General features: G+C 31.3%; 4 protein-coding genes across 4 annotated transcripts; 1 reads left to right on the plus strand and 3 right to left on the minus strand.

Moving 5' to 3' along the window:
* Positions 1–307: 307 nt before the first annotated feature.
* On the minus strand, positions 308–1,590 carry PGO_092510 (prefoldin subunit 5; the record flags this gene model as incomplete). The annotated part of the gene is made up of 3 exons (XM_028687839.1): positions 308–615; positions 782–1,136; positions 1,474–1,590. 3 exons carry the CDS (start codon positions 1,588–1,590, stop codon positions 308–310), a joined length of 780 nt encoding a protein of 259 aa, XP_028543640.1.
* Positions 1,591–3,360: 1,770 nt separating this feature from the next.
* PGO_092520 (multiprotein bridging factor type 1) lies at positions 3,361–3,771 on the plus strand (the record flags this gene model as incomplete). Its single annotated transcript, XM_028687840.1, has 1 exon — positions 3,361–3,771. The coding sequence occupies one exon, from the start codon at positions 3,361–3,363 to the stop codon at positions 3,769–3,771; it is 411 nt and encodes a 136-aa protein (XP_028543641.1).
* Positions 3,772–4,599: 828 nt separating this feature from the next.
* Positions 4,600–9,881, minus strand: PGO_092530 (6-phosphofructokinase; the record flags this gene model as incomplete). Its single annotated transcript, XM_028687841.1, has 5 exons — positions 4,600–4,689; positions 4,922–4,996; positions 5,164–5,680; positions 5,847–8,071; positions 8,415–9,881. 5 exons carry the CDS (start codon positions 9,879–9,881, stop codon positions 4,600–4,602), a joined length of 4,374 nt encoding a protein of 1,457 aa, XP_028543642.1.
* A 1,898-nt stretch (positions 9,882–11,779) lies between these two features.
* Positions 11,780–15,326, minus strand: PGO_092540 (geranylgeranyl pyrophosphate synthase; the record flags this gene model as incomplete). The annotated part of the gene is made up of 11 exons (XM_028687842.1): positions 11,780–11,832; positions 12,068–12,093; positions 12,381–12,541; positions 12,699–12,797; positions 13,194–13,279; positions 13,506–13,777; positions 13,966–14,037; positions 14,207–14,294; positions 14,615–14,713; positions 14,961–15,078; positions 15,258–15,326. 11 exons carry the CDS (start codon positions 15,324–15,326, stop codon positions 11,780–11,782), a joined length of 1,143 nt encoding a protein of 380 aa, XP_028543643.1.
* Positions 15,327–16,799: the final 1,473 nt, after the last annotated feature.

Raw genomic sequence — 16,799 nt, forward strand, 5'->3', positions numbered from 1 at the left:
ATATTTTGTTAATTCAAATTGTTGATAGTTGTTTATGATTGAGATGTGTCAACACAAACGTGCGTTTTTTTTCATCTCTGTAAAGCACACTACGTGTGATTCTGCAAAAGGTTCTTTTCTTTTTCTTTCACACATTTTTTTATGCGTTTGTATTTACCTTCACACGCATATTTTTTTGATATGTTAGCCCATTCAATCGAGACGAATTAAAAAAAAAAAAAAAAAAAAAAAAAAAGTAATATAATGTGATATGATATGATGTGAAAACAGCATCTATTGCACTTCAGGCAGTCGCTCCCCCTACGCCCTACGGATTGGCATCACGTGAAGTAGCGGAATGTGCATTTTCATTCGTGTTTGCATTCCCACTTGTGCTTGTAGCATTTGCATTGGTATTCATTGCATTCATTTGTAATTCACGCTTAATCTGAATATAATTTTTACATAAATCTATTTCATTTTTTTTTTCTATTATCGTCACTTTTAAACGTTTTATTTGTTCATTTAACTTTTTTATTTTGTTGTTAAAATAATCGATAGTTTGCTTAGCATTTCTCTGCACATAGTAGTTAGTCCCCATGCGTACAAGGAAATTTTCTGTATTCACAATTTTGCCTGATGGGGGAAAAAACGAGAAGATGAAAGTGGTCTATACTGAGTGAAGTGGCTACTCAAATTGGCTACTCAAAATGGCTACTCAAATTGGCCACTCAAAATGGCTACTCAAAATGGCTACTCAAATTGGGTGATCAAACGTTCTAAACCACTTTGCATCTTTTACCAGGGATGTAAACCAAAGATGTCAGAGGTATGTGGACATCCAAGGACTTCGCCTGATCCTCTTGTTCTTCCTTCTTCGTTATCTCTATTTTGTGAATTAGATTGTCCAATTGTTCTACGCTATTATCCTTTGGTTTGTATTCTTCATTATCTCGAGGTACAACCCCACCCTCTGCTGTCTGCTCCCTGTTGCAAAGTTTTATTAATTCGGATCGTTCTAATTCATTCATAAATGCATTAAAGTTTTTGGCTTCGAATTTTGTAGGATTCAGTTGCTCAACTGAGTTTTTACACTTGTCGTATGTCAACACGGCTCCTTCCAAAATTGCGTAATTCTTTTTTATTAACTTCCATTCCTGAAAGAGGGGACAAGAAGAGGAAGAAATCGAGAAGCAAACGTGAAGCAAACGTGAAGCAAAAGTGAAGAAAACGCATAGACGTGTGCATATTTAATTGCATTCCTTCATGGCAACAGGGAATGAAGTGAGCAAAAAACTACATACACAATGAAACATATAATCGAATATACACATTGTTTATGGAAAAAAAGAATAGATACGTGTTAATAATCGGTGAAATGAGGAGAATTAAATTGTTTTTCTACTTTTCTTCCCCGCTTTTCCCCACTACCCCAAAAAAAAAAAAAAAAAAAAAAAAAAAAAAAAAAAAAAAAACTCAATTGTGACATCATACCTCTTCCAATTTCAAAGTTAAGGATATGAGTTCATCAAGTCCCAAAGAATTTAACTGAATGACAACATTCGGTTTCTCACGTTCCTTCTCCTCAATCTTTTCCAAATCGCACGCCATTGTAACACGTAAAAAATAGACCAATGCAAAAATAAATGCAGAAAAGCAGACAAAAGAATTTCATTAAGTTTTGCCTACAGATCCTTCATTCAACTACTTCGTCTAATTTTTATGCCTGGGTACCTGAAAAAAAAAAAAAACAGGAAACAGAAGATATATGTGCATCTGCCAGCGTGCAAGTCCTTGTGTTATTTTGTGTTATGTTATGTTATGTTTTGTTATGCTATTCTATGTTGTATTATACTATTCTACGTTGTATATTATGCTATGTTATGTTGTGTTTTTTTTTTTTTTTTTTTTTTTTTATAAATTGTGAAAGGCCTAACCTTTTCTTTCAAAAACGCTGTAAGAAAACTTTGCGTCTGAGTGGGTTAAAAAAAAAAAAAAAAAAAAAAGATCAGTCTTCTTTCTCCTTCAATATCTTCTCTATGAATCTCACTATTTCCAAAAAGCTTGTTCACAAAAATGTTCCAAGTGTTTGAAAATATGTCAAGTTTATATGACAACTTAAACACGTTGGAAATGTGACAACTTGTGTGTAGTGCTTGTCATGCTTGGCAAGATAGAAATGTTTTTGCCGTGTGCGGGAGGGGCTTAAATCATTTACCAATTTCTTAATTCTCAAGAAAATATACTTTCTGGAGTTATTACTTAGCAAGGTTTTTTAAAAAAAAAAAATAAAAATAAAATTCACAATTTCCAGAATTATACATGCGACACTCAAAAAGGGAAAAAAAAAATAATAAAAAAACTGAAAACTCCTTAAAACGGGAGAATGGTGCCAAAACGAGAAACTAGAAATTAAGCAGAGTTGCGAGACGAAAATGAAGTATTCCACACTCCCCACGTGTTTATGATTGGGGAAAAAAGAAGTAGTGTTCACATATTATTCACTTCTGCATAAATAAATGGAGGATACTGTGTAACTATGTTTAAGTACCCAACTGGCCACTGCTCACGTTGTTACAGTGCAAAAGAAAAAAAAAAAAAAAAAAAAAAAAAAAAAACTGAAAACGCAGCGAAAAAGTGTAACAAAAAACCGTACAGAAAAAATATGAGAAAAGAAGATACACTTAAAGTGAATAAAAAGAACAAATAAATAATCAAGCGAAACCAAGCGAAAGAAAAACGATCATTCCATTTTTAAAATTATTTTCCAGTGTTGTGAAAAAGGATCACTAATGCCAATATACATTGCTGCTCCGTACTGGTAAGCGCGCTGAATTACATCATAGATGAATTACATCACAGATGAGTTACATCACAGATGAATTATATTAGAGATGAATTCGTTGCTTCTTTTTTTCAAGCCATTCCTGCCTTTTAATCAAGTTTTCACAACTTATATAAATGAAAACACCCTGTGCTGATTTTTTCACACATATAAAAAGAACGTAATAAAAACGTGATGATAAGGTGATGATAACATGATGAAAACATGATAAAATCACAATAAGAACAAAATATAATTCAAACCAACCGGTAAAATAAATGTATACGCACAAACAAAGCACATTTACACAAATTGCAACCTGCAAACATAATTTCTCACCTTGTTTTTATAAAGTTATATAAAACCTTCCATACCCCATGCGTTGTGAGTTTTGAATTTTTCCATCACGAACTTAGGCAACACATAAGTTTTTTATATATCAAGATTGACTAATCAAAAGGGTATAGGATAAATGCATTCTCTAGATTAAAAATAAAAAAAAAAGGAAACAGATAATTTACCATATAAAGAAGACATATCCAAACTTTTGTTGTGACATGGATCACCAAGACCTTAAGCCAGTTATCTGGCACAAAAATGAGAAGAAACCAAAACCAAAAAATATTCAGGAAGCGCGAAAGTTGGGGATAGATGTAGAAGTAGAAAAGAAATTTTTAGGTGGTAAAAACAAATCATGTAAAGGGAATTTAATAATAGAAAATAAAGCGAAAATTGAACAAGAAACTGAAAACTTCAAAATTGATAGAGTCACTCCTGTTTTTTCAAGAGCATTACAGCAAGCAAGAATTAATAAAAAATTAACACAAGCACAGCTAGCTAGATTAGTTAATGAAAGTGAATCTGTAATTAAGGAATATGAAAACGGAAAAGCTATCCCAAATAATGTCATAATTCAAAAACTCAATCGGGTATTAGGAATTAATTTACCATCCCCCAAGAAAAAGTAAAGATTCAAGATCGATTAACTATGTATCCTCCTTTACATGATTGGTCATACATCATAATGTACATTATAAATGGAAGAATATTATGTGAGGCTCACAAATAGATGCATGCAGAAAAATCATTTCCTTCATTCAGCCTTTTTCCCCACCCTATGTGTTGTATCAGACAGGCGATACATGAGAAAACGTGACGATACACATGAGATCGTGTCGATTCATGTGATCCCATGACGACATGGGTCATGTGTTTCTCTAAGCGCAGTGTTAGTGTTATTCTTATTTTCTTATGAGCAGTTAGGTGAACCAGACGTGGGGAAAATAAAAATATTCCCCTGTACAAAATAACATGCATGTACAAAAGGGGCAAGAAAAAAAAAAAAAAAAAAAAAAAGGAACTAGGTTTTACAGTATCGTGTGAAGAATGCATGTTTCACGGTTCACGAGTATAATGGCAATCGTTCTGTGTAACCGTTTGCTATGTTTAGTAAGTTTTTTCATTTTTTTTCCTTTTTTATCACCCCGTTTTATGACACTCTTTTATCATTTTATATATATATATATATTTTTTTTTTTTTTTTCTTTTTTGAGCGTTTCATTTTTTCCATGTGATTTAAAATTTTTTTTTTTTTTTTTTCGACTCTTTTATGCATCTTTCGAAGAATGAAAAACCAGTCCAAAAGGTGAACTCTCATTTTTATGTGACACCATTCGCTTCTATTTCCCTTGAGGATCTTTCATTCCAAAAGGTAAAAATGCAAAAAAAATAAAAAAATAAAAAAATAAAATAATATCCATTCTCTTTGGAAGACCTTTTTATTTGTGTATCATCCATTAGAAGATGTGTGAAAAACATACAGGACTGTCTGAGTTAACTTCATGTTGATATGGTCCGACAAAAATGTAACAATCGTTGTAAGCCCACTGTAAAGAGAGAGGTGGTGGGGTGTGATGGAATAAATGAATGGGTGATATATGCTTAAGTAGCGGAAATTGATTGTGTCATTTTGGGGTTATTTCCATTTCTCCATGTATAGCGATGTGTGGAAATTTTGCAAGGATGTGCGACGACACGTGGAAGTATATATAACACAAGGTGCGTTAATTTTTTTCTATTCATTCCTCTTTTGGTTTCTTTCTCTCCCTTCCTAAATACCGTATCTGCATTATGTTTGATGGTGGCCATTTGACTCGACTTCACTGAAACGGCTTCCGGGGCGACATAAGGGTACTATGCATATATATACACACATATACATATATATGTTAAGGAAAAGGATAAAAATGTAAACGTGTTATAATTTTGTTTGCGGAATGGGCATCAGGAAAATCAATTGATGCACGACAGAGTGCGTGCACTTTTTTATTTTTTTTCTCTCAGTGTTTTTTTCTTATTACCCCGTCGTAGGTCCACATATCATTCCGATTGAGAAAATAACAACCTGGGTAGAGAGAACTACTCCAATTTTGTTTATTCAAGTTTAAATGTCTTATAGATGTGACATAATTCACCAGATCATTTTCAATAGCTATACCAGCTAGTAGGCCGTGAGAAAATGCTAATGAATTATCAAAGTGTGTTGGAAAACAGCAATTTATTTCCATATCCATATTTTTAATAACACTTTTAAAATGCTGTATATAATTGATATTACTATAGACTTTCGTATCTTTTAGTATCAGGTTACTTTTCACAGTTTTCATATGTTCTTTGAAGGCATACACTTCTTTTTTTTCCTTAGCTTTTGACATAACTTCTTTTATGTATTTTTTTATTTCTTCTACAAGCATGAATTCAAAGTTTGCATCTACATCTTCATCTTGTCTTTTTTTTGTGTCTAGAAGTTTTTCCTTCACTGTTTTAGTACAAATTCTCAACAATTCCACACTTTCTTTGGTTAACTTTTTTACAATCCTGGAAATGAATAAAAAATTTTGTTAAGAGAAGTGATTTATGTATCGGTTAATCGATGGCATAGTATGTTCTTTTTTTTTTTTTTTTTTTTTCTGCACATCTATCATGATGTTTTTTTTTGTCTCAGAACAACTCAGATGTGGTAGAAGAATTACACAATGCTTACTTATCATCAAGGATAGATTCATTGATAATTTGATTTAACTCATCTTGATTATTTATATTTTGGTTCACATCAGAGAGTAAATGGTGAAAATCAGTGATTCTAAAGATTAAATTTGAACTTAGTAATATAATTCCATAAAATTTTTTCCGATTTATTCTTTCAATGATAATTGTTGAAATTTGTTTAATAAGTTCATGGAGAGTAATCATTTGATAATCTATGCATTCTCCAATTAAGCAAATATTACAATGTGTTTGTAATTGTATAGACAAAAGTGACGAAGAGGAAATATTCGTGGGTATTTTAACAAAGTAGTAAAATGTATTCATATTGATTGTATAGGTCTGTAAATTTCCAATTATATCACTCATAGTATGAACCATTGAATGATAACCTATGCTACATTCAATTAAATTTTTATAAAAACTATTGTATAAAGAAATTGGAACTGTTACAATTTTTATGTCTACTTTTTTTTTTATAAATTTATCATTAAGTATATTCATAAGAGATATTACTTTTTCATCTCCAATGAAAACTAAATTTGTAATCCTATTTTTTCTACAATTTTTTATTATTTCTTCCATATATTTTTCTTTCATCAAATCGTGAATACCAACTATTTCACTGTTCCCACATTCGTTACCATCCCTTTTATTCCATTCTAATTGCACACCTAGCAATGCAGCTCCCCCCAAATTTACATAATTCCTCACATAACTATCTTTAATTATGCACACATCATTATTTAATAATCCTCTTATCCCTTTCAAAAAACCGATTAATTTTATGTTATTCATTGAAAGTCTTTCATGCAAACCTGCTATTATGTTATTTACTCCTGGCACACTATGAGAAAGGATTACAAGGCCTACATTTTTTGTTTTTACAAATGTGCATTTATCATTACATCTAGATCTTTTATTCATATTCACGGGCTTTTCTCGGATTACATAAATCTCTTTTATCTTGTCTATGTATTCAAAGGATTCCAAATTTAAACTGGATTCGAAGTGGCTATCTACGTACACAATTTCACTGTTGTGTCGAATTAGATTCGTGTTGAATTTTATGGTAGTCATCGATAGTATCTGTTCAATTTCGGAGGGGGGCCAGACCTGTGCAGAGCTTACATTACAGTTTGGGTTGTTCTTGAAGTTGCAATTGGGGTTGTTCTTGAAGTTGCAATTGGGGCTGCACTTGAAGTTGCAATTGGGGCTGCACTTGATGCTGGAGTTGGAGTTCCCTGCTGAATGTTCATTTTCCTCCTTTCTGCACTCAGACACATGTTCGTAGCCCTGAGGAGTTGCATCCTCGGACGTTCCCGGCTTTATTCGCTCACTCTCCTGAAGAATCTCGTGGATGTCCACCTTCTCTACTTCATTTTTCAAATAGTCTACCTCAGTATGTATTCCCCCAAAGCATCTTTCTCCACACAAGTACTTCCCACTGAACCCAGAAAGAGTGAAGTTTATTCTATTGAATATCTCAGACCATTTAGAGCAATATTTAGAAGAAGGGCTTGAAAAGATTTTGTTCAACTTGTTAGGGGAAATCAAGGCACATTCATCATTGTCTTCAATCATGTTACTCTCGAACTGGATCCCACAATGGGTTCTATACATATCGGCATAAAGCAACATGCATCTATATTTTTTGTATTTTAAGAAATATGTGTTGCTTAAGTTTATTTTTTTTTTTTTCACAAAGATTGCGTTGTCATTCAGATTCGGCTTTGCTTCGTCGTCATTCAGATTCGACATTGCTTCGTGGTCATTCTGATTTGACTTTGCTTCGTGGTCATTCTGATTTGATTTTGCTTCGTGGTCATTCAGATTCGACATTGCTTCGTGGCCAAGGTGATCATGATTGTCCCAAGAGCCCTCCCTTTTGACATCTCCTTTTTTTCCCTCATGTATCTCAACCTTCTTAACCCTCATTAAGCGAGAGAGAGGTACACCCAGCAATTCCACCTTCTGTGGGGCGTGCAGCAGATTTTTTAAGTTTCTGATGATACATAAATAACCGTTGTAATTATTTTCCACAATTTCAACACAGCCCAATCCTAGTATGTAACTGTAAGCACAATCGAAGTTTGATGGAAGAGAACAAGTAATATCATTTTCATACGAATGGGAAACAAACTTAATGTCTTTTATTTTTTTTTCTTCTATTTGCTTTTTCACGCAGGTCAAAAGGAGCTCTTCCGTTTTAAGGCGCGAGTACTGAAAAAAAAAAAAAAAATAAATAAATAAAATAAAGTAAAATAAAATAAAGTAAAATAAAATAAAGTAAAATAAAATAAAGTAAAATAAAATAAAGGGACACATAAGGGAAGAAAGAATGGACATGTGTACGGAGTAGTAATTACAAAGAATGATGAGAAAAGTGAATGTAAGCGTGAGAAATGAATTAGAACAGCAGTGCTGACACCGTGTAATAGCACTCGCGTATGTATATGCATATTCTGGGGAAGAAGAAAAGACAAGGAGGTACACACAGGGTAATGGTAGTGGTGGTAGTAACTATAGTAGTAGTGACGGAGGAGAGGAACATTTTGCGCATTACCTGAAATTTCTCAGATTTGATTTCGTCCAAGAGGTTCTTCTGAAAGAAGAGAGGGAGAGAATGAAAAAGCTCCATACTATCGGCATCTAAGTGTTTTTCCATCTTTTTTTTTATCTCTTGTTCATCGAATGTGAAGTTTTCAAATTGCTTCTTAGCGCATATGAGTGCTTTAACCATTTTTTTGAATTCCACAATTTTACCCAATAATCCCTCAGGTGTTATGATGATGCCATATTTTTTCTTAAGCATTTGATACCTGGTTTGAACAACATGAGCAATAAAATTTATTATATCTTTTAGTTTTTTTTTTTTTTTTTTAATTTCTTCACTGACTAGAACGATGTTAACCTTGGTTTGTAAGAAACATTCGAGAGCCACATGACTTGAAGAATTCCCAATAACCTTAACAAAATGATACCCACTCTGATATGTTTTTACATGTGAAATTAAATAACTTATATATTGACAGTATGAAAAAATAGTGGTATCGAATCCTAGGGAACATTCAATTAATTTACTTTTCATTTCATTGTACACTGTTTTGGGTGCACATACAATTGAGGTTTGTCTATTTCTGTTTTTTCTTTTTCTTGGATATTTTGCTTTTATTTCCTCATCACTAAGATCACTTACAATTTCATAAGTTCTATCATCCTCGAAGTGTTCTATGTCTACTTGGTTTGCTTCATCTTCTGTTCTATCACATTTACTTCCTACAATCGATGCTTTATGTCTCCGCTGCTTAGCAGTAGTATTAACTTTTTCGAAATATTCAGCCAAGTGGGTGATCTGCTTACTGCTTTCTACATCTCCAACAATAATAAGTCCTGCCAAATTAAGGTGTCTACATATTTTGAAACATTTTTTTTTTTCGATTTCTTTTAAAGAATCGAATGAGCTAGTTTTTATCATATCAAAACCACCACTATTTCTAAACATACTAATATATTCATTCTTCAGTTCCATGAAGCAATATTTTTTTACCCCTTCAAATCCGTTTAAGAAACCATATAATATATTTTTTTTATTTTTTTTCTTTAGACTATCTAATATACCACATATTATGTTATGTCCACCAGGTGCTGTCAAACCCGTGAATAGAACCCCTAAATTTAATGTTTCATCATCTATACTCATATCAATCATTTCTCTCAGTATAGAATTCTCTGTACAATTTCCTACAGATATATCATCAAATAATTTAGTTGAACCTGTCTCATTGAATGACTTTTTCTTTTTTAAGTTATCTACCATTTCATTCTCAGCACATAAGTGAATTATGGGTTTACTAATAATGTAAGGGAAATGCTTTTCTAAAACTTCACATTTACCATTTTCTCTAACTACATCATTCGACTCTTCCTTAATAACTGTTTTGCTTCTAAAAATATGTGGTAGAGTGATTTTTTTTTTCCTTCGTTCTTTTTGTAATTCGCTAAGATGTTTCTTGGCATTTTCGATATCCATAGTTTTGCTGACAGGACTATATTGTGTATGATTAATTTCACTGCTTTTTTTTCTCTTATGAGATTTTTTTTTTTTTTTTTTTTTTTTGGAAAAATTCACACGAGTGGTTTTCAGCTCTTGCCTATGAGTTGGTCTTGTCGCAACTTGTCCTAACTTCTTCTCCTTCTTCGAACTATTTCAAGTAGTGGAAGTGGTGGAAGTATTATTCTATTTTCTCATTTACACATGTGCAAAGTGAGTGGCTGTAAACTATCTCAAGTTTCATTACACTCATGAAGAGAGGGACTCCTGGTGCTACAATTAATCACATCACCACTTTGCTAATGGAAAATCTAAATGGGTTCACCCAACTGTGTTTCCAAATCTGCATGTCTTACTATGACTCTAGTTTGTATAGTTTATATTGAGGAGTTATCTTAATTTTTGGGATTTTCTTGGAGTTTTCTTAATTTTTGGGATTTTCTTGGAGTTTTCTTAATTTTGGTATTTTCTTGGATTTTTTGGTATTTTCTTACTTCTTTTATTTTCACGTCTTTTATGGATGACCGTGCGAAATCGGAGTATGATGTGTTGCCTTCACAAATTGGGAATCGAAAATAAAAAAAAAATGGTGCAACATCATCTCAGTTCAAATCGAAGCGCTCGAAATGAACAAGGGCATGAGGAAAAAAAAATATTATGAGTGTATATACATACTATCCCATCACTTTATTAAATAACCAGCAAATCAGAAAATCAGAAAAATGAGAAAAGAAACCCATGTATATGAAATGGAAATTTCTAGTAAATAGTCCTAAAGTAAATGTATGAAAAATACCTGAACTTTTTCTGCTTTTGCGATGTTTACAACTTTCATTATAATGTTTATACTTTCTTGGGTGAGATAAAAATTTTTTTTCTCATCAGAGGAAATGGGAAGAATTACTCTCTTTGGGGTTATCCCTCCCCCCCTTCATGTGTCTAGGTCTCCACTATATGTAGCAATTTAGGTTATTTTATTTTAGGTTATTTTAGGTTATTTTATTTTTAAATTTAATATGCAAAGTGTAGGGCTATATTTTTAAAAATGAAAAAATGAAAAAAAAAAAATTAATGTGCACACATATATGCATATCTACATGTGTTTACATATGTGTATATAGACCAAACAGCTTTTTTTGCTCTTCTGTTTCTTATTTGTTCATTTGTTTATTTTATTTTATTATTTCATTTTATTATTTCATTTTATTATTATTTTTTTTTATTTGTTTTATTTATTTTTTTTCTTATGGAATGCCATAATTCACTTGTTCACAACACACCAACATTGTCTGGGTGAGAAAAATATTCCACGAATTGTTAAATGTGCATAAATAGGTAGCTGCAAAAAATGAACTGAACTATTTTCTAACCATTTTGTAAATTATAATAAAAAAAATTATGCTTCGAGTATGAATAGACGAGAGAGGGCTACCATGAGAATTATTTGGAGCCTTACTAACGTCTATATTTAAGAAAAAAAGGGGGAAATATAAAAAAAAAAAAAAAAAAAAAAAAAAAAATGAAAGACATTGGAAGAAACATATATAATGAGATACAATCCCAACATGCAGTATATATGACATATCCTATGTCGTATAATATCAAATTATATTGTATCATAACTGGGCGAGTTCATGAGGACATCCCACTCAGAATGTTTATGCACATGAGCAAAAGCATAGGTTTACAAAAAATATGTGGAATATATACATTTTGTAAATATAATTTCCTGTACATACATTAAATTATCCTATTTTCTTTTCTTTTTTTTTTTTTTTTTTTCTTTATTCTTATTTATTTTCCCCTCCTCCCCTTGTATAGACCTATTTGGATGGTGCAGATTTATTAGGGTTATGTGATATCTCATTATCAGTGCATTACACACCGGTGAATAAAATTTCCATTAGATATTTCAGTACGTATTCTATGCCTGCATGTGGATGGAAGAAAAAAAAAAAAAAAAAAAAAAATATATATATATATACATATATACATACATATATATATATATATATAATTAAAAGTGCCTATATATGTGATGTGTAAAACGTGCGTAAAGTTAACGAGACAGAATAAAATTAAAGGATCAAATGTTCAACTGTGCAGAACACAAAAATAAAAAGTTAATGAATTGATATTCTCGTGGTGTTCCGCAGGGTGGTAACCTTCATGCTGCAACTCGCTTATGGCACTGGAATGGGGGATTTGGGGGGGGGGGCAAAAAAAATAAAAAAAATTAAAATAAAATAAAAAAAAAAATAAATGTACATGTGAAATCGTACGGATAGGAAGCACAAAAAGGAAGGAATTCACTCAAAGATACACACATACGTGACCATGTATATGTGTATATACATGAACGTTTAACGCCAGCAGGTACTTTTGATACTTGCCCCCAAATCACTAGTAACAATAAATTATGATCCAAACAAACACTCCTATTTTTTCCCCTTTTTTTTTTTTTTTTTACAGAGTTACCTTAATATTTTTTCCTTCTGCACTTGTTCATATTCCTCATAATGTTTCTTGATGTTGTATTGCTCATAAATACTATCGATCATTTTTACACATGCTAAATTATTTTTTCCATAATTTTTTATTATTTTTATTTTATCCGATTCTGAACATAGTTCAAAGGTCTGCAAAGATAACAAAAAAAAAAAAAATGAAGTAGAAAAATGAAGTAAAAAAAGAGGGGTAATGGGAAACGGGCTTAAGTTCATCTGGGTAATGTGTGATGCAAATGTGTATAATTTCTTTTTTTTTTTTTTTTTTCTCATTTTTGCGAAATCTAACTTTTATCAACGGCCATGTTAATTTGTTATTTTGAATATCTGATCCAACTTTCCCAGTCTTTGTAGAATCTCCAAAAATGTCCAGGTAATCGTCATGGATCTAAGATGAAATGTGAGGAACGGTTATTTTCGTTTTTACTTTTTCATTATTTTTTTTCATTTTTTCATTATTTTTTTTTTATTTTTTCATTATTTTTTTTCATTTTTTCATTATTTTTTTTTTATTTTTTCATTATTTTTTTTCATTTTTTCATAATTTTTTTTCATTTTTTCATAATTTTTTTTCATTTTTTCATAATTTTTTTTCATTTTTTCATAATTTTTATTTTAAAAAAATTTTTTTTTGGCCCCTTTTGTACATATGGTTCACAATTTGCAACAACGCCAATTGACGCTACAATGTATTTGTCTCATTCCCAATGTGTTCACATCCCACTACTCTCTATTTCTTTATCGATTAATATGTGTCTCCCTGTAGTTGTACTTTTCTACGTACTTGAAAATACTCCCCCATAAGTGTGGAGATATCTTCAATTTTTTTGTATATCAAATTGTCTACTGCAATTCCAGATATTAGCATACCTACGAATCAATCATTGAGGTGGGGTTAAAAACAAATGTGCTACACGAGTTCCAAACGATGGAATGAGCATCATGTCCCATTCCCTATATGGAAAAAAAAAAAAAAAAAAAAAAAAAAAAACACATACAAGGAGACATGAAACACATGCATGTACACCCCTTGGTCTAAATGTGTACTGTCTGAATGTGAACTGGTTAAATGCTATCTTTATTAATGAACACTAACCACATACAATGGGGAGAAAGAAAGAGTAATAAGCAGTTTTGTGAATAACTATGTTTTGATATACTTTAAAATTAATCATATTTATATTAACTACGGGTTGCTCTGGAACATTTATATTATTGACGTCAATTTCTTGGTGTACATCTGAATATTTATGTGAAAAAATATTTGTATCCAGATGTTGTCCAATTATCGTTTTTAATGTTGCATCTCTAAATGTTGCTATGATATCAACGTAACAGCTTTCATTTCGAAGATATATTTCTATGAGTCTGAGTTAAGTGAAAGAGACAAAGGATATGTTCATGTTAAAGTATATTATATATTATTACACATTTATGAATATACCACGTCATATGAAATGTCCTCCAAGTTGTGCACTTGGGAAGGGGAGGGAAAAAAAAAAAAAAAAAAAATCGTCCTATAAAATTTCGTAATTATGACTTTCAAATTATATTACTTATAAATGGAATTATACAAAAGTAGAACATCGTTGACAGCGTTCTTCGTTTCCACATCTTTTAAGAGGTACCTGTTTAAAATAGTAAAAAAACAGTAAAACAAAAATAAAAAAAAAAAAAAAAAAGGGGAAGGGGTAGTGGAAAGGAAGGAAGGGCTATTCTAATGTGAAACCCAATTTGAAAAAAGGGATATGTTTCAAGTAACTTATAGACAAGACATGGTGTGAAAAGTCTCATTACCAACAATGTTTATTTCTCCTAGTTTCTCCTTTGTCCATAATATCATCCGCTACTAAGAAAGAAGCTTGTAGGATTTCTATGCACCAAGCTGATGAGGTAAAAGAAGAAGAAGAAGAAACAAATGGGTATATGATATGCCCATTTTGATGAAATAAAAAAAAGGGAAAAGCACGGCTGAGAATATTTGCACTTTCTCCTCAAAAAAATATAAAAATTAAAATAAAAAAAATAATACAAAACAATACAAAATAATACAAAACAATACAAAATAATACAAAATAATACAAAATAATACAAAATAATACAAAACAATACAAAATAATACAAAACAATACAAAACAATACAATATAATGTAATATAAAACAATGTAATAAAAAAAAAACTGTGCAGAGAAGAGATATAGTTACCCAAACAGGCCGCCTTCTCCCATTCGTTGCTGTTGATGTCTCTATTCTTCACATATTCATAAATAAGAATGACTAGAATTCCTCTATTGTTTTTGCCCCCTGTTAAAAAAAAAAAAAAAAAAAATAGTAAACTGATGAGTTGACTTGCTTATGGGCGAAGCGAGTCCAAATGGACAACATCAGAGAGCAATTCCTTGCAAAGAATGCATGCACCTCCACAATGTTTCTCTCCTAGCATAAGTGATGTGCAGATATATAGAGATTTCTTTCCATTTTGTTGCATCAAATTTTTTGGAAAAATTTGATGCCAATCCGTCCGACATAAAATAATATCCATGTGTCTTACCCAAGCAGTTGTAATCAAATAAAAGTTTATAATATTTCGAGATATGCTCTTTGATTTCATCTTCCAAGGTATACTCCTTGAGGTGTTTTAGAAATGCGTCCCTATACTTATCGTACATCTGCGGATGAGGGAGGAAGTTATACAAAGTGTTGAAAGCAAAATTGTGCTGCCAGGATGTGTGTTGATCAAACGGGGCTTGTACACTTTAGTCAGATTACAATTTCCTACCCACCCCCCAAGGTTAACATAAACACACACATACTGCATGCCTAAGTTATACCACTCTTATTTACTTACATTTCTGAAAAAAGCCAATCCGCTATCTGCATCTTCCACATTTGTTTCCGTCATGTTTCCACTTCCCATTCCCTTAAGCTTTTCTCCACTTGTTAATGAAAGTATGTAAAATTACAATACTCTCTTTTAGTTATTACACAGGATAAGGTATAAACAAATTTATGTATTTTTTTTTTTTTTTTTTTTTTTTTTTTTTTGTTAACATGCAGTGGGGGATGATAATACTGGTGGAAATATAAAAAGAGAGATCTCATTCTTAAATTATTCTATGTCCCACTCAGGGTCATGGTAACTTGTGGTTACCATAAATGGTTACATTAAACAAGTGATACTTATAAAAAAAAAAAAAAAAAAAAAATACAGCGGCAGGTCGAAGAGAGAGAGGAGGGAGGAATAAAAAAAGGAAAGTATTTTTAAAAATTCTACCACCTTCACACCTTATCATATCAACCCTTTGCACTTCAAATTTTTTTTTAATGTGTTTAGTGTTTTTTTTTTTTTTTTTTTTTTTTTTTTTTTTTTTTTTTTTTTTTTTTTTTTTGTGTATGTGCGTGATTCCCAAGGAAACTTTGATGAGCTTATGTAAAAAATGTGAGGGGGTGCAAAAAATTTTTACTTCATAGGGGGTAGTAGACTGTGTCTGTGTGTGTTTTTTGAGATGAATTGGAGGAAAACCCCGCAACGCTGGCAGTGTTGCAGTGTTGGCAATGCTTTCAATTTTCGTGATATTTGCAAAGCTTGTGCTTGCTGTGCGAAATTTTAAGCTTTACCTCTTTTATACTATCTAAACCCTACATGCAAATTTTTCTGCATATTATTCACTAGAGAGAAATTTTTTCATGCATTTGAAAGTAACGTTGCAACAGAATATATTTTTTCTCCTTTTCGGCTCTTCTTTCGTGTAGAGATTTAAAAAAAAAAAAAAAAAAAAAAAGAAGTACAGGTAAGATTTCCCTTGCAAGAACTCTCACTTCACCCACAAAAAAAAAAGAAAAAAAATTTAGAAGCATGCATTATATATATATATATATATATATATATATATATATAAATACATAAATATATGACAACAAATTGCACTTAGTAGTAACACATTTTGTTTTTTTTTTGGGGGGGGGGAGTTGAATACAAAAGTTTTTTTTGAGTTTCAAAAAAAGAAAAACATTTCATCAAGCTGTAACCATCATGTAGTGCTCGTACTCATACATATATACTACAAATGTGTATAGTAGAATATTACCCTCTAAAATTAGTATAGAACAAGAAGGAAAGGAAAAAAAAAGGAAATTAAAACATCCCAAGGTGCATATGGATCAAGCAGTGAATATATGTACATACCCATTTAGTGGAGTAGATATACAAATTTGAGATGGACTAGGAGAGTCATACCCAGTTACAATTCAAAAAAAAAATAAAAATGCAAAGTCAAAATTATTAGAAATATGTCCCAACGGTGATTTTATTTGACCTATATATATATATATATATATATATAACGAAATAGTACAAATGTCCCGCTTTTTTCCACGACCCCCAGGGAAG

This window comes from Plasmodium gonderi (genome assembly GCF_002157705.1).
Source record: "Plasmodium gonderi DNA, contig: Chr09, whole genome shotgun sequence".
NCBI classification, from domain to species: Eukaryota; Apicomplexa; class Aconoidasida; order Haemosporida; family Plasmodiidae; genus Plasmodium; species Plasmodium gonderi.